Here is a 24,537-nt window from a genome sequence, read left to right on the forward strand (position 1 = left end):
GCAGGGCGAGCGTGTGAGACGCTAAAGTGGGTTATCCGCCGCTCGTCTGTGTGTGTGTGTGTGTGTGTGTGTGTGGAGGCAGAGATATGTAGGTTGGAGGATCCAGAGTTTGTGGGGTACAACAGAGACCAGAGGCGAGAGTTCGGCCCATTTGGGTCGGCCCAGTTTCTTAAAGTGGGACTGTGCTCCACTACCTGAGCTCTCCTCTGAGAGATAGTGTGTGTGTGTGTGTGTGTGTGTGTGTGTGTGTGTGAGGCCAAATGCTAACAACATGCAGGACACGAGCACGTACTCGGAGCAAAACGTTTCTCCAACACAACACAAAGTGCAAGCGAGTGTTTTATCAGAGATGGATTATTTTCGAGGCTCTTAAAAGCATGAAATGATCTGCAGCTGTCGTTCATGAGCGATCGCTCACATTACAGACGCATCTATGAACTAAAGCACTTCCAGCAACAATCGACTTTAACTCGATTGCTATCAGTGCTACCGAACCTGACAATCTTAATGAGTATATTATAAATTACACTACTTGATAAAACTTTGGAATAACTAATTAATATTTCTAAAAGAAGTGTCTTCTGCTCACCAAGGCTGAATTTGTTTGATTACAAATTCAGTAAAAACCCTGAAATATAAATTGAAATAGCCGTTTTCTGAATATCTGTTCAAATGTAACTGATTGCTGTGATCAAAGCTGAATTTTCAGCATCATTACTCCAGTCTTCAGAGTCACATGATCCTTCAGAAATCACACTAATATTAGTACTTATTAGCAATGTTAAAAACTATTCTGCCCTCCAAAGGCAAAGAGCAGTAACTACACATTTGGTCAAAATTGAGTTAAGGCTTAAAATGGGCTTTGTGACACCTGTTTTGTCTTGTGGCAAAGTCTCCTGGTTCAGTTTTGTCCCGTTTCAGAGAAACTAGACTGTCAAAATCACAGTAACTACAAAATCCAAAATAATTTCCATATGTGACCCTGGACCACAAAACCAGTCATAAGGTTAAATTTGACAAAACTGAGATTTATACATATGAAAGCTCAATAAATAAGCTTTCTATTGATGTATGGTTTGTTAGGATAGGACAATATTTGGCCGAGATACATCTATTTGAAGTCAGAAATCTGAGGATGCAAAAAAAAATCAAAAAGACTGAGAAAATCACCTTTAAAGTTGTCCAAATTATGTTCTTAACTATGCATATTACTAATCAAAAATTACATTTTGATATATTTATAGTAGGAATTTTACAAAAAATCTTCATGGAATATGATCTTTACTTAATTTCCTAATGATTTTTGGCATTAAAGAAAAATCAATAATTTTGACCCATGCAATGTATTTTTGGCTATTGCTACCAATATACCCCAGCGACTTAAGACTGGTTTTGTGCTCCAGGGTCACATATTTGGTGTAAAAACTTTAAAGGCATTTTTCTCAGTTTCAGTGTTGGCGTAGATTGATTGATAAACTTTATTAATCCCAAAGGGAAATTAGTAGTTACTGCACTTTGCCTGTGTAGGGCAGTATTGTGCTGTACAATATTTGTGTGGAAACGTGATAGATTGCATTGGCTAAAAAGGGCTTTTACTGTGGGCTCTATTCAGTGCCTGATTAAAAAACACACACAGTCTAATCTAATCACAGTCAACACGACTAGAACGGCCTTTTAGGTTTGTTACTTATAGTGGTAAACAAAAACTAAGATATAAAATGTGAAATTAAATATTACTTTTTTTTTTTTTTTTTTTACTGCACAGCTCTCAAAAATAAAGGCTCTTTATTGGCACTGGTGGTTCGATAAAGAACCTTGGACATCCATGGAACCTTTCAAATGCAGGAAAGGTTCTTTATAGTGGAAAAAGGTTCTTTAGATTTTTTAAATGTTCTCCCAAATGGTTCTTTCTAAGAACCATTACTGCCCTACAAAGGCAAAGTGCAGTAACTACGCCAACACTGAAACTGAGAAAAATGCCTTTGAAGTTTTTACACCATATATGGTATTAGTTTGGATTTTGTAGTAAGAGGCGGGATTTATGGCATGAACCAATCACAGCCGGTCATAACCAGTCATATCCAATCATATCGCGATGGAGGCACTGTATCCTCTCACGGGACTTTCCCCATTCATTCTCAATTACCCCCCGAAAAACTCACTGCACGCTTAGGAGGGTCTGTTGAAACTCAATGGATTCAGGAGATTAGAGAGACAGAGAGAGATGCGGACTCCTTTACCTGAACGCTTTACCTAATGTGAACGCTAACGGGAGGAAATGAGTGAAACGGTTCCTGTGGTGTGTCCGAGCGTCCGAGCTCCATTCAGTTAACCCCAATACAGCTGTAAATGCTTTAGAAACACTAGCCTACTTTTAATTTCTCAAATGCTCAAATATGCATATGAGGTGTTATCTAATTAAATATGCACTCATTTACAAACATTACCAGCAAATAAACCCGAACACCACATGAAGTTGGAAAATTCTCATTTGATTTTGTTGACATATTAGAGTTAAAGGTTGTTAAAAGGATTAAATTAAAAAAATGTCATCTCTTTATAACTCCAGAAATCAGAAAATACAGATAATACCGGAATAAAATGTTGCAAACATACAGGCAAATGATGCACTCTTAACAATAAAGGTGCTTCACTATGCCACAGAAGAACGTTTTTTTGTCTAAATGGTTCCAGAAAGAACCTTAAGCATCTGAGGAACCTTCTGTTTCACAAAAGGATTATAAAAAGGTAAGAAAGAGATGGTTGTTTAAAGAAATTCTGACTGAATGGTTCTATGGCATCGCTGTAAAGCACCTTTATTTTTGTGTATCTGAACAAACCCTTTAGTAAAATCCTCAGGACTATAGATAAGAATAAAACTGTAGGTTTGGTGTATGCAACTGCTGCTAAAGTGGAGAAAGTCTAATGCATAAATCTACAGACGTGAATATATAAAGTGCACAAATAAAAGCAGGCCAGTGCTGTACGAACAAACCTCAGTAAACATCTTCAGACTATAGAGACAGGAATAAAGCTGTAAAATATGATGAATGTAGGTGCTGCGGAAGTGACAAAAACAACAACAACAAAAAAAAATTACAGATGCAAATGGTTAAGTGCAATATTGTTTCCGCCTGTATGTATTGCCATTAAAAAAATCTAGCATAATGAAGTTTGTAATTAATTATTTTGATGAGTTAAAATAATAGGGATAAACATCTCATTATGATTTATTGATGATATCGTTTTTTCAGTGTTCAAACCCTGAAGAGAGACATACATGTGCTCCGTCATGAATGAATCCTGCAGTGTGTGCTGAATGAAACCTGAACAAACACAACATAAACACACGCTGTAGATTTAGAGAAGCGTCTAGAACAGAACAGTGTGTGTGTGTGTGTGTGTGGGGGGGGGGGGGGTATAAATCTCACTCTCCTTTACACACTCAATGAGAACCACACACACACACACACACACACACACACACACACTCACCGAACGGCGCTCACGTCCTCCGGCGGCTCCGGCGTCCCGTTCACATTCACCTCTGCTGAAACGGCTCCACTCCGCATTTAGTCCAATTGTAAAAGAGCAGAAAGAGGCGCGTGTGTTTGCTCATCTGGAAAGGCGTCGCAGTCCAGACTCATGAATGAAGCGAGTCTCCTCAGGAGAAACAGAAGAGAAGAGCTGCATCCAAACGCTCATCCAGCGCGATTCCTCTCAGCAAAGACACAGATCAACACCCCGCAAAAAGAGAGAGACTTCGGCGGAGGATGATGGAGGGTGACACACGGAAAGAATGCAACTTTACGTGGTCTGATGATACTCTCTCATTAATGAGCAGATTAATTACTCACACAAACACATGAGCGCTGGCGCGTGAATAACCGCCTTACAAGAGCGGCAGATCAATGAATGAAAAACACGGAAAGATGAGCAGAAAGACCACAGATGATGGTTTGTGCGGGATTATGGGCGATGTGTGTGTGTTAGACACACAGGTGAGAGACCAGTAGAATGAAGAGAGAGAGAGACAGGCAGAGACAGGGAGAGAGAGAGAGACAGGTGAATGTATTATAATGTGTGTTTGTGATCACACACACACGCGCACACACTATACAGTGAACACAAATCAACCTACCTACAACCAATCACACCAGCCGCGGGATGAGGAGGAGAAAAGAAGAAGAAGAGGAGGAGGAGGAGGGTTTAAGAACACACAGTCCCTCCAAAAAAGTCCGGCTGCCGCTCACAAATCAAAGAAATTATAGATGAGATAGATGGAGAAATAGACGAGCAGGCAGATGATGGACAGCGCGAGCAAATGAAAAGAGAAAGCGCCTCCCACGACCGCGATGAGGAAGAAGAAGAACAAAAAACGAAAGAAAAATGCGAATAGTCCGGCCGCCTCCGTGTTGCTGCTCTTTTGGAGGGTGTGTGTGTGTCCCTCCCCTCTGACGCCTCGCGAAAACACCTGCTCAACACACACACACTCACACTCGCTCACTCACATGCTGCTGTCAGGACACACACGCTGCATCTGTATGACTGCGCCAAACACACACACTCGCGCTCGCGCACGCACGCGCGCACACGCTCGAGCCCTGCTGCTGCTGCCGGTGAGAGCGTCTCTCTCTCTCTCTCTCTCTCATCAGTTGATCAGCATTCACCAGCAGACAGCGGTGTGAGGACAGATCAGACCTACTGTGTCTCCCTCTGCTGGTAGACAAGCGTAACATCGCACTGCCGAACGGAGGAGGGCGATGTTCGGCAACATTACTTCGTTTTTAAATAATACATATCTGAATACTAGATTTTCAATCAAATAAACTCCAACCTGTCACAATTATTGATTAGTTGTCTAATTTATCTATTCACAATTATATGAGAAATGCATCCTGTCAGAAACACTGTATTCATCAGGGCCGTGCAGAGACCTTTAAAGGGGCAGGTGCTCAAAGTATAAAAAAGGGCATCTGAAACAAGGCATTAAAGAGCCCCTAGGGTCCATCACCTCATTGTAGGCATCCAGTTTCTTATGTAACAAGTAACAATGTCATTAATAAGACAAATTATGCATTATTTGAAGTTTAAATTGCGTTTCAGAACTCAAACAACAGAATCAGTAATATTTTTTTTCACTTTGTATTGTATTGTACTGTACAATTTGTATTGTATTGTAAGATTTTAGACAAAAGGCTTTACTGCAGAGTATAGAAATAAAACAAACATATTAAGGATGGAATTTTATTTCACTATTTAAAATATTTTAAACATCAATTTAAGGTAAATTGTGACCCTTTCTAAGAGCCGCAGAAGTAAAATGAACAGTATGAGTATGATTTGACAATGTACGGTAGAATATTAAGGCATAATGGCATGATTTATAATTCAGGTTCACACAAAACAAAACAAAATATCTTATTCAATGGAATTTTAGCCTTTATACCATTAAAAGGGATAAATCGAGTTTATCATTTATTATATTTATTTAAAACACAAATATTACTGTCTTATTTGTTTAGATTTTTAGAAGGCACATTAACTTCTTTCACATTTACAACTCTGCGTTTGCTGCAAAACAACGTAGGTTGATAATTGCAATAATTTGACCATAAAGAGCTGAAAAAATGTGGAAAAGAAAAAGTCATTCTCTGTCACAAGGGGGCGCTTTAAGAGCGCTGTAATATTAAGGTTTCCCTAGTAACGGCTGGATACAATTCAGCATTAACGCTGTTTATCAGGCAATATATGAAAATGACAACAACATGTTTCTGAGGACAGTCGGTTCCCTTCAGATACATTCATATAAAGACATCAGTGCCACGTTTTGACTTTGAAACCTACAGCATGCATATTTATTCAATGACATCATTGCCTTTTGAGGTTTAATCCAGCCCTATCGCGATTCTCGTCTTTCCGTCCCCAAATGTACGACCTCCTAAATTATAATTAAGTATTTTCTTATACTATTTAACATATTTCAAACTTTTTATGGCCTTAAATTTGATACAACTAAATTGAGGAGTTTTTTTTAGACCACCTGCAGGTGCCCTCTGACAGAAGGGCACTTTGGGCATCTGAGCAAAAGGGGCGGGTGCTCGAGCACCCTCCGCCCCCCCCTCCCCCCCCCCTGCACGTGCCTGGTATTCATAATTACGAGGGCAAAAATGCCAAATGCTCTATGCTCTCTACTAGTAAAAACGAGCATCATCGGTACCTCAGGGTCTGCTCACACCAGAAGGGAAACAGTTCCTCTGTCAACGGCTCGTCTCAGATCTTTTCACTTTCGAGAAGTGGCCTCCCAGGTAAAAAAGTGCACCAAAATACACTTTATTTTAGTGTACTAAGTACACTTTTCAGTAATGTACTAAAAGTGCTCTATTTTTGCACACTAATTTTGTACTTATTGTACTAAAATATAGTATTAAGTATATGTTAAGATAAACTTAATACCATTTAAGTGTACTCAACTGTGCTATTTTGAGACACCCTGAAAATGAACTAAAATGTGCTTTTAACACACTATATCTGTATTTTAAAAAATATATTTAGTTACAACTAGAAATACACTTGAACCCTACTTTTAAACATTTATAAATATATTTAAGAATAGTTTAAAGTATAATAGTGATATATAAAAAAAAATTACAAAATGTGAAAATGTTTTGCTAAAATACACTTTAAGTACACTAAGTATACTTTTTAGTACTGTACTAAAAGTGCTCTATTTTCGCACACTAATTTTGTACTTATTGTACTAAAAATAGTATTAAGTATATTTTAAGATAAACTTAATACCATCTAAGTGTGCTCAACTGTGCTATTTTGAGACACCCTGAAAATGAACTAAAATGTGCTTTTAACACACTATATCTGTATTTAAAAAAATATATTTAGTTACAACTAGAAATACACTTGAACCCTACTTTTAAACATTTATAAATATATTTAAGAATAGTTTAAAGTATAATAGTAATATATTAAAAAAAATTACAAAATGTGATAATTTTTGCTAAAATACACTTTAAGTACACTAAGTATACTTTTTAGTACTGTACTAAAAGTGCTCTATTTTCGCACACTAATTTTGTACTTATTGTACTAAAAAATAGTATTAAGTATATTTTAAGATAAACTTAATACCATCTAAGTGTACTCAACTGTGCTATTTTGAGACACCCTGAAAATGAACTAAAATGTGCTTTTAACACACTATATCTGTATTTAAAAAAATATATTTAGTTACAACTAGAAATACACTTGAACCCTACTTTTAAACATTTATAAATATATTTAAGAATAGTTTTAAGTATAATAGTAATATACTAAAAAAAATTACAAAATGTGATTTTTTTTTTTGCTAAAATACACTTTAAGTACACTAAGTATACTTTTTAGTACTGTACTAAAAGTGCTCTATTTTCGCACACTAATTTTGTACTTATTGTACAAAAAATAGTTTAAGTATATGTTAAGATAAACTTAATACCATCTAAGTGTACTCAAATGTGCTATTTTGAGACACCCTGAAATTGAACTAAAATGTGCTTTTAACACACTATATCTGTATTTAAAAACATATATTTAGTTACAACTAGAAATACACTTGAACCCTACTTTTAAACATTTATAAATATATTTAAGAATAGTTTAAAGTATAATAGTAATATATTTAAAAAAAATACAAAATGTGAAAAAGTGTGCTAAAATACACTTTAAGTACACTAAGTATACTTTTTAGTACTGTACTAAAAGTGCTCTATTTTCGCACACTAATTTTGTACTTATTGTACAAAAAATAGTTTAAGTATATTTTAAGATAAACTTAATACCATCTAAGTGTACTCAACTGTGCTATTTTGAGACACCATGAAATTGAACTAAAATGTGCTTTTAACACACTATATCTGTATTTAAAAAAATATATTTAGTTACAACTAGAAATACACTTGAACCCTAATTTTAAAAATGTATAAATATATTTAAGAATAGTTTAAAGTATAATAGTAATATATAAAAACAAATTACAAAATGTGAAAATGTTTTGCTAAAATACACTTTAAGTACACTAAGTATACTTTTTAGTACTGTACTAAAAGTGCTCTATTTTCGCACACTAATTTTGTACTTATTGTGCAAAAAATAGTTTAAGTATATCTTAAGATAAACTTAATACCATCTAAGTGTGCTCAACTGTGCTATTTTGAGACACCATGAAATTGAACTAAAATTTGCTTTACCTCAAGGCAATAATGTTTTGTTAGAATTACCACACTCAAAATCAATTTAAGTGTTAATGCTTATAGTGCATTCCTATTAAGTGTACTTAAGTACAACTTTTGGGAAAATGCACTTGTACTACAATACATTGCTAATATATTTTTAATAAAATCAATTTAATGTAAACTTAAAATTACCAGACTCAAAATCAATTTAAGTGTTAGTGCTAATAATGCATTCATGTTTAGTGTACTTAAGCAAAAAATTTGAGAAAATGTACTTCTACTACAATACATTACTAATATATTTTTTTGTTAATATCTAATACTATACTTAGTTTAAACTTAGGATTAAGTAAACAGTCAACTAAAAATCAACTAATGTTTAAAGCATTTAAAGCACACTTTTGAAAAACACACTAATAAAACTCTTTTGTATGTTTTTTCTGTAGTATAATTTATTCAAGTATTACTGATGTTTAGTATACTTTTTTCAAGTGTACTAAAGTCCTACTGAAGTATAAACGTACTTTTAATTAGTATATTTATAGTGTATAACCATCACACTTTTATTTAACAAAAAATAAATAAATAATAACAATGTACAAAAAATTTATTTGCGGGTATTTAAGTGTATCTTCATTGCATTTAAGTATATATTTTTTCACCTGGGCTCCCACAAGACGCCACATTTATCAAGAAAACACACCAGCGATCTTGTCTTCACTTCAACAAGGATCCATTTGTTTTACATTTATGTAACGGAGAGATTTTCAAATGATGATATCAGTACAAAGGAAGTCCTTTGTGTCATGCTAAAAGCATGAAAGTAAATGTATGTATGTAAATACATACCTGAACACATTTCGGCTAAAACTTGTCATCTGACTCTTCATCTTCACTGAAAATTTACATGAAATTTACATGTGGCTCATCTAAAGCTGATCTCCAGCCAACATGCATAGATGAAGTCAGCATTTCATCACGTCTCTGGACAGCGTCTGCAGGGATAAAGTACAGTCCGACCACCAAAAATCACATGATCTACATTGCGGTGAAGCAAGAGGCTCCGCAGACTTGTGCAGTGTGAATTAGGGGTTATCCTAGCTTTAAAGGCAAGGAAAGTTTTTTTTATTTAATCATTGTGTAGTCAATGTTTGCATAAGCGGCCACCTATGAGGCGTTTTCTTGAGGTTATAGTACGTTAAAGAATGATCATGTGACTTATGTACGCGAGGTAACCTGAAAATGTGAAAAAAGCCACTTCCATTTCAACAAAATATTCCTTTTTGAATTGCCCAAAAAAACACCTAATGCGAGCGTAAAAACTTTGATGTGATATATAGGCGTTGAAATGGTGAAACCGACGTGTTTTCATTAAAGGTTAATGAAACCGCAGCTACTGTCACCATTTACTGTCCCTCAAGCTGCCCGTGTATGACTCTAATTTTAGTGGAACACAAAAGTAGATATTTGGAAGAATGTTGAGAATCAAACAATACTGAAGTCCACTGGGAAAAAACAACAACAACAAAAATAAGTTTGAAAGATTATGTGTATTTCTGTTATCTTTAGACAGAAATTACCACTGCTCAGTCAAATACAGCAAAATCGATCAATTTGGCGAGCCAGCCAGGAGACACTGACCTGAGCACAAGACCCAATAACTTTGTTTTTTGAATTTATTTTGAATTCAATACTTGCAAGATTTTGAAATATTAAGAAAGTAAAGTGTTGCCAACAGGTCGTGCTGAAATGCATGCACAAACCATGACTGTAAATGACCGCAAAATGCAGCCAACATCAGACCAAATATCATATAAAATGCATGCCATGCCATTGCCGACATGTCAAACTCAGTTTGGGATCAAACTCAGAGCCCACAAAACAAACACTGTGTGTATCATTTTATTATAGATTTCTACATCACAAATATCACAAAGCTGTTTAGAGTCTCAGAGATTATGCCCTAAAAACCACCAATAAAACACTGAAAACTGAACAATGAGAGTTACTGTCGCACTGAACCACACGAAAGCAACATTTTATTAAGGAATAAGACATTGGTTATGCACACACTGCTAAATATCTAAACATTCTTAAATTAAGATAATTTTACTTGAGAAGCAAAATGTCAGAAGATTTCTTTTCTGGGAAAGTAATCAAAATAAGCTTAAAATTAGAGAACAAATGTCTGTCAGTGTGCTCAGAAAAAAAAGTGTATTTTTCTTATCCCACTAGCAGATATTTGTTCTTGTTTTAAGTAAATATGTACTTAATTGTTATACTTTTTTCAGAAAAAAGACTTAATACTAAAAAGACTTTTGCATCTCAAGTGAATGCATCTTGATTTTTCTCTCATAATGGATTCATAATCTAATTTTCTCATTCTGGGTCCATTTGGACTTAAAGAATCATTATAAAACAGAAATTACTTTTATTTTTGGCACTTAATGGTACTAAATTAACAGAATAGGAAATATTTTTTTGCTTTGAATGGTTATATGAATGCTTTATAAAGGGTTGAGATTGAGTTAAGACATTTGTATTGAAGAGAAGACAAACACACACTCAAGACCCAGAGTTGGTGCAGATGAAGTTGAGCCTGAGCGTCGGAGGAAGGCTGACCCAGCGCTGATCTCCAGTCGACTGAACGGCTCCGACTCTCTGCTCGCGGCAGTAGTGCGATCCGGTGCCGTTCCCCGCGGCCCAGTTCTGATAGCAGACCACATCGCCACGCGACCACAGCCACATGTTCATGCTGCAGGAGTGATGCAAACCCATCCACACGGCCGCCGTCGAGGCTCTTCTCGCCACACTCAGCACCCGCTGCTCAATCTGAGGATTGGCAACCGACACCAGATCCACGTAGTTCTGTTTGCAGTACGTCAGGGCTTCACTCCAGCTCAGATTCTGCTTGATGAGTATGAACTGATCTGGAAGAGACATTTTAAATTTTAGTTAACGACGTTCTCTTATTTTACACATGCAAGTCCAAGCATCGTCTCACCTTGACAGACGAAGGTAAATTGTGAATTACAAGGCCAATCCTCCCACTGCCCCTTTATCGATTCACTTATCCGAAGCACCGTGGCGTCTTCAAAGCCCCCATTGTTATTGGGTTCAACGGATACCCAGTTTCTGAACGAGGATTTACTGTTATCGGTCCATTCCCATGAGTCTCTGAACAGACCGATCCAGGCAGCAGTGACTCCTCCAGTGTTCATGAGCTGCTGAATCTGCTGGTTCTCACTCTGGTTCCTCACGCTGCTCAGATCCGTTTGATTCGCTCTGCAGTAGCTCTGAGCAGATCTCCAGCTCAACGACTGCTGCACGAGGACGAATGCTTTACTACTGTCTGCATGTGAACAGAAAATCAACAACACTGCATTAATAGAAATAGAAATGTTCATTTACAGCCTTTGGATAAAAAAATAGTGCATGGGACAGTTGTCTGTTTTGGTAGACAAACTGAACTGGAGAGGTTTAATCACTGCAGCAGGTATAAATGCTGCATAAAGCCATTAGAATCAAATAAAAGGAGCTTGACAAGTTATGTCATGATTTGGTTGGTTGGTCTCTTCACTGGCTATTACATGGCAAATACAAATTGAACAATGAAATATAATAATAACAAACATTTTACAATTCTACAAATGATTCTTTAAATGCACTTTTTGGGAATTGAGAAATTGGTTGATTGACTCACGATTGTAGCAGATGAAAGACCTTTGGCTATTACAGTCACCATTACTCCACAGTCCATCCTGACTCATATAAGTGCAGTTATATTGAGTGTTGTTCGGCTGATTCGATGCCCAGTTGCGATGCAGTGAATCCGGGGCGGTGTAAAATGCTGGGTCACCCAGAGACCACTTCCATTCACTCCTTAGGGTCTTCATCAGCCCAATCCAGATTCCATAGACACTAGCTCCGTTCGTGCTCTTCAGCAGCTCGGTCACGTCTGCGTTGTTGCGGATGGAGGCCAGATCGCTGTAGTTCTTACGGCAGTATTTCTGGGCTTCAGTGCAGTTCATGCTCTTCTGAACATACTCAAACTGAGAAGGAGCCAGTGAGCTGAAGACGGCTGTGGATGGCAGGGTTTCATTTCAGACTGTTTTTGACAATCACTTCACTGTCACACTTAAATCTTTTTTTTTTTTATTCTTCAGAGACTCATTAAATTAATCAGTAAATACATTTATAATGTTACCAAAGATTTCTATTTCAAACAAATGCTGTTCGTTTGAACTTTGTATTCATGTGTGATTTGAGGCAGCACAACTTAATATTTTCAATACTGATAATAATCAGAAATGTTTCTTGAGCTGCAAATCAGCATATTAGAATATGATTTCTGAAGATGACACTGAAGACTGAAATAATGATGCTGAAAATTCAGGTTTGAAAACAGCAATCAATTACAGTTACACATATATTTACATGGAAAACAGACGTTTTAAATTTCAACAATATTTCAAATAAACACAGACTTGGTGAAACAATAACAATCCTATAAAGAAGCCACGTACCTGAGAGCAGAAGCGTGATGAACACAGTGTCCAGCTCCATATCTGATGAGTTTGTGTCAGTCTGATCATCTGTCCATCTCTCTAATGCTCTTTCTCAGCTCCTCCCATCAAACCTCGTCCAATCCTGCGTCTGACCGCTGATCTTTATCTCAGTTACGCTTTTTTTATTCATTGTTTTCAAACTTCAGATCCCAAATCAATCTTCCTTCACTTTCTACCCTGCAAAACACAATTTACTTGCTTAGTATTTCTCTTGTTTTCCAGTACAAACATCTAAACATTCTTAAATGATGATACATTTACTTGAGAAGAAAAATGATAAAAATTGACTTTTTTTTAAAATGAACTTTCTAAAAAATGCCTCTAAAATCCACATTGAGACAGAAAACATGAGCAGAGAACCAAACTCTTCATCAGCACACATCAGTAAACCAGATCTAAGCATTTAATCTTTGAGAAACTGAGAAACAAAATAGAGAATGAAAACTGGACAAAATCATACGTCCAAAACTCCAGTTAACATCAAGAGATTCACATAGTTACCAGAAAACAACACAAAGACCCAAACACCTAAAATCAACCGACAATAACTGAGATTATAAACCAGTCTCAGGGAAATACATATGCATTTTATCCAAACAATAAGAATATTGTATAATATTCGTTTTTCCTATTAGAAATGTTCAAACAATAATAGAAAAACTGGCCATCCAAAATTAAGAAACACACGTCCAAACAGGGTTCAATGAAGTTTAAAGAGACACAGACTATTAGTCAAATCTCATAATAAGAGAGTCAGTAAGGGTTTGTTTAGTTCCTGGTTTCTGTTGTTTGGATTGTTACTGCTGGGAAGAATTTGTTTGCATATTCTCTATTTTTACTTTTATTTTAATAAGCAAACAAAGATTGCTTTTGTTTGTAATTAGAGTAATAGCTGCCGGCAAAAGGAAGTTCATTTGTTATGTGCATTGCTCGTTGCATCTGTGGCTGTAACCATGGTTTGAGAATGAAAACAACAATTATATGCACTACATGTAAACTTTAAAAGAGACAGACATGTAGATACTTGCGTGCGAGAGCGTTCTTTGCTTTTACCCATCATGAAGTCTTTCCTGTGTGCCTTCTGGGTAATGAGAAGCCTTTATAGGCCATCAATTAGGACTAAAGCAGCTGATATCAATTAGTACTGATAGGGGTAGGGTTTCTCTCTCAATACTGACAGATTTCAGGCGATCTCCTGGCTTTCTATGCCATTTTGCACCTTGTTATCTTCATGTGTTCAATACTTACTCCTTGTGTCTTTCCACTTTATTTATTATGACTCCATTTGTATACTTAAATGTTCTGATTTCTTTGTATGAATTCAATATTTGGCTTGATGGCTACATCTGGTGGAAATGTTGTGTCAATAGCACACTTAGAAATCCCCTTACTGATAAAAATGCTGATGTGTCAAATACTTATTTTCCCCGCTGTATATAAAAAAAATAAAAAAAAAAATAAAATAAAAATCTGTATTTTAGGTTGTAGTTTGGCTCATCTGAGAGTTAAGATGCACTATAAACACGTGAGTGATGTTAACTACAACTATTATTGAGATTAACAGGTGATGTGGATATAAAAACCTTTTAAAGCATATAAGAGTTTAAATTGTTTAAGAAAATATAAGTATTGTATAACAGAGGTAGCTCTCAGCCACTTTCATGTTTAAAAAGTAGCTCTCAAATGAAATAAGGTTGGAGACCCCTGGTCTACCCTGCTGAAAAAAACATCTAAAACCAGCCTAGGCTGGTTGGCTGGTATTAGCTGGTTTAAGCTGGAAGTAGCTGGTTTTAGCTGGTCTCACAGCCTGACCAGGCTGGTTTTAGCTGGTGGTTTTCCAGGCTGGAAAAATGGCCAAAACCCCTCTAAAACCAGCCTGCCGACCAGCTATGACCAGCTAAAACCAGCCAACCAGCCTAGGCTGGTTTTAGCTGTTTTTTTCACTAGGGTAGGCAAACCATCGGAATCATAATCAGGGTTTTTAAAATTTAAAGGTTAAATTAAAAAAACATTTTTCAGTATTAAACATTAGGTGCATTGCCATTACCCTTTTAATTGTGCAAACTGAAATTGCGAATTGCAAATACTCCTAATGGAAACGCGTCAATTGCACAAAAACTCCCATGTAGCGCAAAAAAAAGAAGTGGTTTTTCAGGCAATTTTGAAAATAAATATTTTGCAAAACAGCAATGAAAATGTTTATTTTTTTATTTTATTTTTTGCATTTACAGGTCGATTAAACAGACAAAATTCCACAAAAATCCATTGCCGTGACTTATCGCGAGAGAAAAAAATTTATTTCAGTTGCATAACATCGGTTAATGAAAATGCCGATATTTCGCAATACTTTTTAACCAACATTTATAAAATAGCGCAAAAGTTTTGCTTAAATCTGTAATGGAAACACAGCCACTGACAGAGGTGACCTAGTAGCTGGCTACAGCAGTGCTTACATCCGTTTCGTTTAATTTGGCTTGTGCCATGCACATGCAGTCCACCGTATTTTTAATGTAAGAACAGCATGCCATTTGTAACTTTAATCTGCAAAATTTCAGTATCATTTGTCTCCAGTTTTTTTAACTGTACAACAATAGTTTGTTATGCTGCGTCATAGTGCAAATAGGTATTTCCTATTATATTTAAATTATAGTAATCGTGAACGCAGTGCTTGACCTATGCATTGCGAAATATGATGGACATGCTTTAAATTCACTGATTATAAAGGCATGTACAGTAAGGATACTGAAAGTGTTTCAATCAACACTGTCTGACTGTAATGTAAAGACTCTGATCAGCAGATGGCAGCAGTGACTGACAAACACACATTGATCTTCACAATCAGCTCAACAACACTCACTGCTGTTCATAGTACACTTCAATAAAGTCATTGATAGTTCACTTGACACTGTTTTAGAAACTCATCACTCAAAACAATCCCTAAATACTAATAGTAACATCTGCAGTCATATTGTGATGGTCTTATTAGTTAAATATCCACAGATATTGCCCTTGTCACCAGTCACATAAAGAGAATAAATAAGTAAATCGTTTAAAATCAACCATGAAACAGATTATTAACTGGTTCTCATAGCGGCACATGACCGACCTTCAACGTTGAAATTTGGTTGAAATTAGGTCAGTTGTTGTTTCAATGATAAAACAACTTTAATATAACTTTGAATGTTAAATACCTTTGTATACCTTCAAAAGCAAGTGTTTAAATAATAATAATAATAATAATAATAATAATAATAATAATAATAATAATTAACAAGGTTAACTTATAAATCAACATATATTTTTTTTATTAGATCATGTCTTCAGCATACAAATAAATTTTGCCTTTAAAATTATGAACATTATTATTTCACGAAACTTATTCTAAAATATTAGTGTATATGTTAAAATATAATTATCATCATCACCAACAAAAAACCAAATATATTTCGCTACCACACTGAAACAATTCCTATTGGTTGTTTTACCTTGCTGCTTTGATCATGATTGGTTCATCTGGCTGTCAATCAGGAAACTGACAAGGTTGGTATTTTATGAAATGTTATTTGTGGTGTTTTTGTTTATGCAGGACAGTACAGAAAGCACACAAGTGGAGAGAGAGAGAGAGGCATCAGAAAGGACCCAGAGCTGGGACTCTTTCAAGGATCACCTCAAGCACAACCATGCTATATGCACAAGGCTGTTGTTTTTATCAGAATTTGAAGAAACATGTTGGCATAAAATAATAAATGCATTTCATTTTAGGTATTTCCTGCATAAAGAATGGCATCAAATTTCCATCAAATGTATTGCGGTAACAGATCGAAAATTAAAAAGACATGTAAAATTATGACGCACAAAAAATCGAAAGCCTAGTGTAACACTAGAGTTTCAGTGGGCCTGTAAAGCTCAATGTAGTTCTCCGTATTCCACTTATCTTTAGCGTGACGTTGTTCGTCCCAGTAGACAATGGCTGGGAATATTTTGAAGTCTGCAAGGCCAAGTTGTAGGCATTCCAGGACGTGGTGGCCCGCTTCTTGTACCAGTTGTACCGCCCTCCCAAATATTCTATTATTTCTTTCAAGCAGGTCACAAAGCAGCACCTGCACAAGAGCGGTTCCGATGACTGCAGGTGTCGCGTTCAGTGTCTCCGTTGAATGGGAATATCCGACGGATTCTCATTTGCTGCAGTGGGTCGGTGACCCAGGTCTCAATTGGTGGTGGATCCTCCCCGACGCTGGCACTACCTACTGGTGAGAGGCCCAGAAATCATCTGTGTCTGGTTAGGCTGTTTTCATTTGTGGTGTTAGTGCCCAAGCTTACTGAGAACTGATTGGAGATCTTCCAAAGAACATATCCTCCAGTGCCAGCTCGTACTGGAATGCCATCCAGGAACTGATATACCCACCTCTACCTTTACAGTCTTGAAGCAGAGTGTAAAGGGTGTTTGTGAGGTAGGCTGCTACTGGATGGGTGACGTGCCGTAGGCCCAACCCATGTGCATTGTCTTTAAATGTCAGCAGCATGGGGTTGCTCTCCAGGAGACGGTAAATGGCTCCCAGAACATGTGGGATGTTGTTGTTGTCAAGCAGGAACACAGCCTCGATCCGACACACAGTCTTTCTGGTCAAGTCATCCATATGATCTGTGTATGACTTGGCTTTCTGAAGGATCGAAGTGTTGTGTTTTTGGATGTGCATGCCACAGGTGGCGATAACCCTGCTGACAGGATGCTTAAACGCGTCACCACGGACATGCAGAGTTGTAGCGTAAAGTTGCATAAACGTGGCGTCGGAGCAGTCGATGGCGCCACAGAAGACGTCTAACAGGTCACGGTCCAGGGTAATTCGGTGTTGGTCTATATTTGTCTGAAAATTTGCGGCTTCTGTCATGGCGTAAGTGCTGAAGATATTTCCTCTGTGGCCTACCACTTCTTGAAGCCCACGGCGTGACCACATCAAGTCCACTCGTGGGTCTTTGGGAGTGATGGTACACGCCGAATGACAAGATAATGGAGTGCACATGCCTTCTGTTTACCAGTGCAGAAATGGCCAGTGCGGATTCTTCTTTCTGTCCAAATGTTGTCATGAACATGACCGATTTTAGTGTGGGGTCAGTACTGATTTGTTGGATGGCTTGCGAAAGGATTTCCAGGATGAAGGATTGGTCGTGTTCCAAGATGTGCATGCGCTTCGAGTCGTTCGTGTTGTTTTTCATAATGGTTGGACGCTGCAAGTCTTGCGCTGGCAGGGATTTTAGTTTGGTGGCAAACAAATGCAAGACATTATTTATCATCTGAGAGGCATTGGCCCTTGCCGCCATTTCAGAACGAAAGATTGGGTGTGGGTTTGTTGTAAGGGCGGTCATGCAGCTCAAATTAAGCGTATAACCTCCATCCATGAAAGCCAGAGTGTGGCCGAAAGTTTTTTTCAGGGCCGAAATCCCTGTGGCGTCGTACTCCGCAAGTGGAAAGTGCTTTCTAAGAACAGGCCAGTGCAGTTGAAGTTGGGGTGCCACGACCTTACCGACAAAGAGGTAATGCATTCAAACTGAACTTGCATTGAGATGTTAAATGGGTACCATTTGCACTAATAAAACAATGTTTGTTTTATTATGTTTTTTGTTATGTTTGTACATTTGAATTTGTTCAAATGTTCTCTGATTAAATCCTGATGTTCGTGTCTGACTTGTTGAAACACACTCACCTGATCATAAACTCCTCCCTCTTACAGCTCTTACCAGGAAGAGACTGACGTGTTCTTTCTCCTTTCTGTCACACTGACTCTCTTCTCTACTGACAAAACCAATAAACAACCAGCCATCGGTGAAGAACCAGGAGAAACACTTTACAGAAGGACTTTTGTTCAGTTTGTTTCTGAATAGACAGTAGATCTCTGTGATTCTCGTGGAGATTTGTTTCTCAGTCTGTCGGTCAGAAAGTGAAAGTAAAGTTTAGATCGCTGGAGCTCAAAGAGTCAAAATGGCTTCACTATCTGAAGATGATATTTCTTGTCCTGTGTGTCAGGATATCTGCAGTTTACACAGTGAGAAACTCAAACTCTTCTGTCTGGAGGACAAACAGACGCTGTGTTTAGTTTGTAGAGATTCACAAAAACATGTAAATCACACAATCAGACCCATCGATGAAGTTGGCCCATCATATAAGGTGAGAGAAATTAGTTTTTCAACTTCATGTTGTTTTAAAGTCGTGTTTAAGTGTTGATTTGATTGATCAGAGCTGGTTGTGTTTAGTTCAGCTGAACTCCATTATCAATAAAGTTTCATAGATTTGGGGAATTAATAACTACAGATTTTCACACAGACCCAGTTGGTATCGGATAACTATTTTTACTTCAGTATGAGATGTTCAGAAAAACAGTCGAAATCAGGATTTTTTTGCACTGCATTATATGATCATATCACTGTATCGTCTTCTCTTTCACTGTAATCTGGTGTTTTATGTATTTTGTCTAAATCTAGGAGGAGCTCAATACAGCACTGAAATCATTACAGGAGAAACTGAAACACAATGAAAACATGAAAGGAGAGTTTGAGAAAACAGTTAAACACATGAAGGTGAGGAAACAGAATGGAGAGTGATTTGGATTCCAGCTGTAGGATCACTATATACAGTTGTGATCTGATATATTTAATATAATGGATTAGTTGATCTCAGATGTGAATGATGTGATCGTGTCGATGTGTGTCGATGGAGACGATTGAAGTGAATGTGGTTTGATTTCAGTCTCAAGCTGAGCACACAGAGCGTCAGATTAAACAGCAGTTTGAGAAGCTTCATCAGTTTCTCAGAGATGAAGAAGAAGCTACAATCACTGCACTGAGGGAGGAAGAGGAGCAGAAGAAGCAGATGATGAAGGAGAAGCTGGAGGAGATGAACAGACACATCTCAGCTCTTTCACACACAATCAAAGACATGGAGGAGATGATGAAAGCCAGTGATGTCTGCTTTCTAAAGGTCTGATTTCAGATGATTGATTGATTGATTGATGATTGATTGAGTTGTTGATGATCAATGGTGTGTTTGTTCTGCAGGAGTTTCCAGTCTCAATGGAAAGGTGAGTGATCTGCTGGTGTCTCTGGTCTCTCTGCTTCTGATCCAAAGCCACTGCAGTTCTGACTCCTGAATGTTCTTCCAGAGTCCAGATCTCACAGCCGGATCCACAGACGCCTTCTGGAGCTTTGATTGATGTGCCACGTTACTTGGGCAACCTGCCGTTCAGAGTCTGGAAGAAGATGCAGGACATCGTCCAGAACAGTGAGTCTGACTGCAGAAGATCTCAGCTCTTATACACACACACTGGAAATCATCATGATGAGGCCATATTGACAGATTTCAGCATTATGAACCAGATCATCTACTGCACCAAAACCAGCAGCTCACTTTTACAAATAATCAATCCCACAATTCACTCTGATTCACTCTCATATGTAGTCTAAATCACAAAAAAAAAAAAAAAAAAAAAAATTGTATATATTTTTATTTAATTTTGTGAGTGTTTTTGTAACTTGAAATAATAATAATTATCTATTTAAGTTCATTTTTAACATGTGTAATTATTTTATTTCAGTTTTAGGTTGTCATTTGAATTCTTCATGTTAATTTATTTTATTTAGAGTAGTTGCCGAAACAACATTTCTAAACATTTAAATTTAAACAAATTAAAATATATTAAAATAATTAAATAAATAACTATTTTTTATTGTAGTTTTTGTTAATATCAGTAAGCTTATTATTATTATTATTATTATTAATATTACAGTATTATTTCATTGCATTAATGTGGAATAATATCTACTGTTTATTTACTTTAGACAGAATTCATTAAATATCTTTGTGTTTCATAAAAGAGAAACAGTTACAGAACCGTCATTCTCTGAGTTTTGGTTTCTTCCATTAATTAACGTCATTGTCTTCACCTGTCAGCTCTCCATTTATATGTTTGTCTGTGGTTTGATTTATCTGTTGGACTTTAATGTTGCTACATCTATGTGTGTCTCTGTTTATCCTGCTTGTGTATTTATTACAGACTTTCTTTTACTTTATCTCTGTGTTGCGTATTCTCCTCGAAGCGCGTACCGTAACAGAAACACTGAGGAAAACGATAAAGATATGAACATTATTTCTTCTGCATTATTATAGTTTATCTCAGTTGAATATGAAATCACTGTGTAAAGATCTGTGTATTAAAATGATCTTCTGACTCTAATTGAATATAAATGAGAGTAAATGAAAGTGTTTTGAGTTTGTGTCTGTCAGTGTTTGTGATTGAACTTTCAGTATTGATAAATCAGACAGAGAATGACTGACAGTGATGAGAGGAAAATGTCTGATGTGTTTGATCAACAGGACGAGTGTCATAATTCATAATCATCTGTGTTGGGTTCAGTCTTGATCATTATATGAACATCAGAATAACAGCAGCATCTGTTGATTGTGTCTCATCAGCTCCTGTCATTCTGGATCCAAACACGGCTCATCCAGGTCTCCTTCTGTCTGATGATCTGACCAGTGTGAGACTCAGCGGATATCAACCTGTTCCTGATAATCCAGAGAGATTTGACTGTATTCCCTGTGTTCTGGGTTCAGAGGGTTTTAACTCAGGAACACACTGCTGGGATGTGGAGGTTAAACACAGTAAACAGTGGAGTATTGGAGTAACTACAGCATCAAACCAGAGGAAGAGATATGTTTTCTTCAACACTGGTGTCTGGTGTGTGTGGTACGGAAGGTCTCCAGGTTCTGGTTTTGGTGTGAAACAGCATCTTGATCGTGTGAGAGTGAATCTGGACTATGACAGAGGAACGGTGTCATTCTCTGATCCTGTAACTAACACACATCTACACACATTCACAACCACCTTCACTCACACACTCTTACCATTCTTCTGTTGTAATAACTCTCTGAGGATCTTAGCGATCAATAGTCAGTAATCTGTAGGTCTGGATCTTCCTGCTTTCATCTTTCATCATGTTTCAATATTTAATCCAGATCACATCAGTAAGAGACTGTTGATCTGAACATCAGACCAGAAAACAACTACATTTATTCATCTTTAAAAATGAACAATTATTCAAACACGTGATGAAGGGCTCAAATAAATCATCTTCATCATATCTGACCAATGAGAAACAGTGATGTGTCACAAATCCCTGCCCATAACACCCTAGCAACAACATAGCAACCACTCATAACACCCTAGCAACAACATAGCAACCACTCAGCACACCCAAGCAACAACATAGCAACCACTCAGCACACCCTAGCAACCACTCATAACACCCTAGCAACAACATAGCAACCACTCAACACACCCTAGCAACAACATAGCAACCACTCAGCACACCCTAGCAACCACTCATAACACCCTAGAAACAACATATCAACCACTCATAACACCCTAGCAACAACATAGCAACCACTCAACACACCCTAGCAACAACATAGCAACCACTCAACACACCCTAGCAACAACATAGCAACCACTCAGCACATCCTAGCAACCACTCATAACACCCTAGCAACAACATAGCAACCACTCATAACACCCTAGCAACAACATAGCAACCACTCAACACACCCTAGCAACAACATAGCAACCACTCAGCACACCCTAGCAACCACTCATAACACCCTAGCAACAACATAGCAACCACTCAACACACCCTAGCAACAACATAGCAACCACTCAGCACACCCTAGCAACCACTCAACACACCCTAGCAACAACATAGCAACCACTCAGCACACCCTAGCAACCACTCATAACACCCTAGCAACAACATAGCAACCACTCAACACACCCTAGCAACAACATAGCAAACACTCAGCACACCCTAGCAACCACTCATAACACCCTAGCAACAACATAGCAACCACTCATAACACCCTAGCAACAACATAGCAACCACTCAACACACCCTAGCAACAACATAGCAACCACTCAACACACCCTAGCAACAACATAGCAACCACTCAGCACACCCTAGCAACCACTCATAACACCCTAGCAACAACATAGCAACCACTCATAACACCCTAGCAACAACATAGCAACCACTCAACACACCCTAGCAACAACATAGCAACCACTCAGCACACCCTAGCAACCACTCATAACACCCTAGCAACAACATAGCAACCACTCAACACACCCTAGCAACAACATAGCAACCACTCAGCACACCCTAGCAACCACTCAACACACCCTAGCAACAACATAGCAACCACTCAGCACACCCTAGCAACCACTCATAACACCCTAGCAACAACATAGCAACCACTCATAACACCCTAGCAACAACATAGCAACCACTCAGCACACCCTAGCAACCACTCATAACACCTTAGCAACAACATAGCAACCACTCAACACACCCTAGCAACAACATAGCAACCACTCAACACACCCTAGCAACAACATAGCAACCACTCAGCACACCCTAGCAACCACTCATAACACCCTAGCAACAACATAGCAACCTCCTAGAAATATTTTGATTTTACAAAATATGAGTCAGAAAAAATTTAAACATTTGACTGACAATACAAACTACTCAATAATATTGCTCTGCTCCTGAAAAGCTGCAGGACTGAATAAACTCGCGACCAAAGCAGTCTGATCACAGAACAAACGACTCCTATGAACCGGTTCTTTTTAGTGATTCAAAACCTTACGTTTCATTGTCTAACATTTTTTAATGTTAAAAATGTTTAATGTTTTTCCTTTTTTTATGTTTTTTTTTAGATGATTTGTCCACTTAAAAGACGATAAAATACATACTTAATTTGTGTTTCCTGTTTCATATACACAAACACAAGCTGACCCCCTCCAAACCTCTTCTTTCTTCATTCAGAGTCGACTTAGACAAGTATAAGGAAACTATCCAGAATTCTGTTCATCCGAAAGCAATGAAAACTGTATTTCGTTATTCCTCCTTTGTGTCTTCTTAAGATGTAAATGTTTTACTTTGTTGTTTACTCTGACTATTTTTTCTCTTTCTTTCTTTTTTCCTTTCCTTTGTTTAGTCTCAGTATGTAATCATCTGTTTGTAACATCTGTTTAATTAAAAAAAATAAAATAAAGTGGTCTTGAACAACGACTCTTATGAATCGGTTCATTTTAAATCAACAAAGTGTAGTTTAATCTCCCGATAGTACTTTTGTCAGTAGTTTTCCATAAATATTAAATAATTAAATACCCTACTATTTTGTGTGCATTATTTTTATATGTATTGATTGTATTCATGCTTCCTCTAAAACTTTTGGTCAAAATATTTTAAATGCATTTACTTTTTTACATTATCTCAAACATCTAGCAATGTATAATTGCATCGGTTTTTCTATCTAAAATGTTTATTTCAATAATTTGTCACGATCTCATCGCTGTTCTCTAAATCACAGATCTCTGTGCTCGACTAGTTCTGTGTGTGATTGGTTGTGTCTGTTCACTGTGTCAGTGGCTGCGTCCGAAATCGCCTACTCAATGAGTAGGTACTTAATTTCAATAAGTACTTACTTAACGAGCGCTAAAAGAGTACCTACTCAACAGCCAAATCTCGTTGAGTATGGATGCGTTCCGCCATGTTGACGTTATCACGTGACCTATGACGTTATAACAAGCGCAACATGAAATGATATAAGCGACGGATTTAATTCATCTATCTGTAAACATTTTGATGTTGATGAAATTTGCTTATTTTGGATTGATTGAAGTTTTTATATT

General features: G+C 37.2%; 2 protein-coding genes across 3 annotated transcripts in view; one reads left to right on the forward strand and one right to left on the reverse strand.

Annotated features, from left to right (window-relative positions):
• grin2ba (glutamate receptor, ionotropic, N-methyl D-aspartate 2B, genome duplicate a) overlaps positions 1–4,521 on the reverse strand; it is a 43,628-nt gene extending 39,107 nt beyond the window's left edge. For both annotated transcript variants that reach the window (XM_073835299.1, XM_073835298.1), the window contains exons 1-2: positions 4,142–4,521; positions 3,496–3,660 (exon numbers count right to left, since the gene is read on the reverse strand). The gene's annotated coding sequence lies outside the window, so the exon portion shown is untranslated. The remainder of the gene's footprint in view (positions 1–3,495; positions 3,661–4,141) is intronic.
• The window catches only part of LOC141327161 (E3 ubiquitin-protein ligase TRIM35-like), a 308,396-nt gene extending 284,502 nt beyond the window's left edge, over positions 1–23,894 (forward strand). The window contains exons 2-7 of the mRNA XM_073835328.1: positions 18,876–18,959; positions 19,274–19,369; positions 19,539–19,769; positions 19,847–19,869; positions 19,951–20,069; positions 21,261–23,894. Of these exons, the coding sequence (XP_073691429.1) occupies positions 18,876–18,959; positions 19,274–19,369; positions 19,539–19,769; positions 19,847–19,869; positions 19,951–20,069; positions 21,261–21,745 (1,038 nt within the window). The 3' untranslated portion in view covers positions 21,746–23,894. The remainder of the gene's footprint in view (positions 1–18,875; positions 18,960–19,273; positions 19,370–19,538; positions 19,770–19,846; positions 19,870–19,950; positions 20,070–21,260) is intronic.
• The last annotated feature ends 643 nt before the right edge of the window (positions 23,895–24,537 follow it).

This window comes from Garra rufa, chromosome 1 (assembly GCF_049309525.1).
Source record: "Garra rufa chromosome 1, GarRuf1.0, whole genome shotgun sequence".
In the NCBI taxonomy this organism is placed as follows: domain Eukaryota; kingdom Metazoa; phylum Chordata; class Actinopteri; order Cypriniformes; family Cyprinidae; genus Garra; species Garra rufa.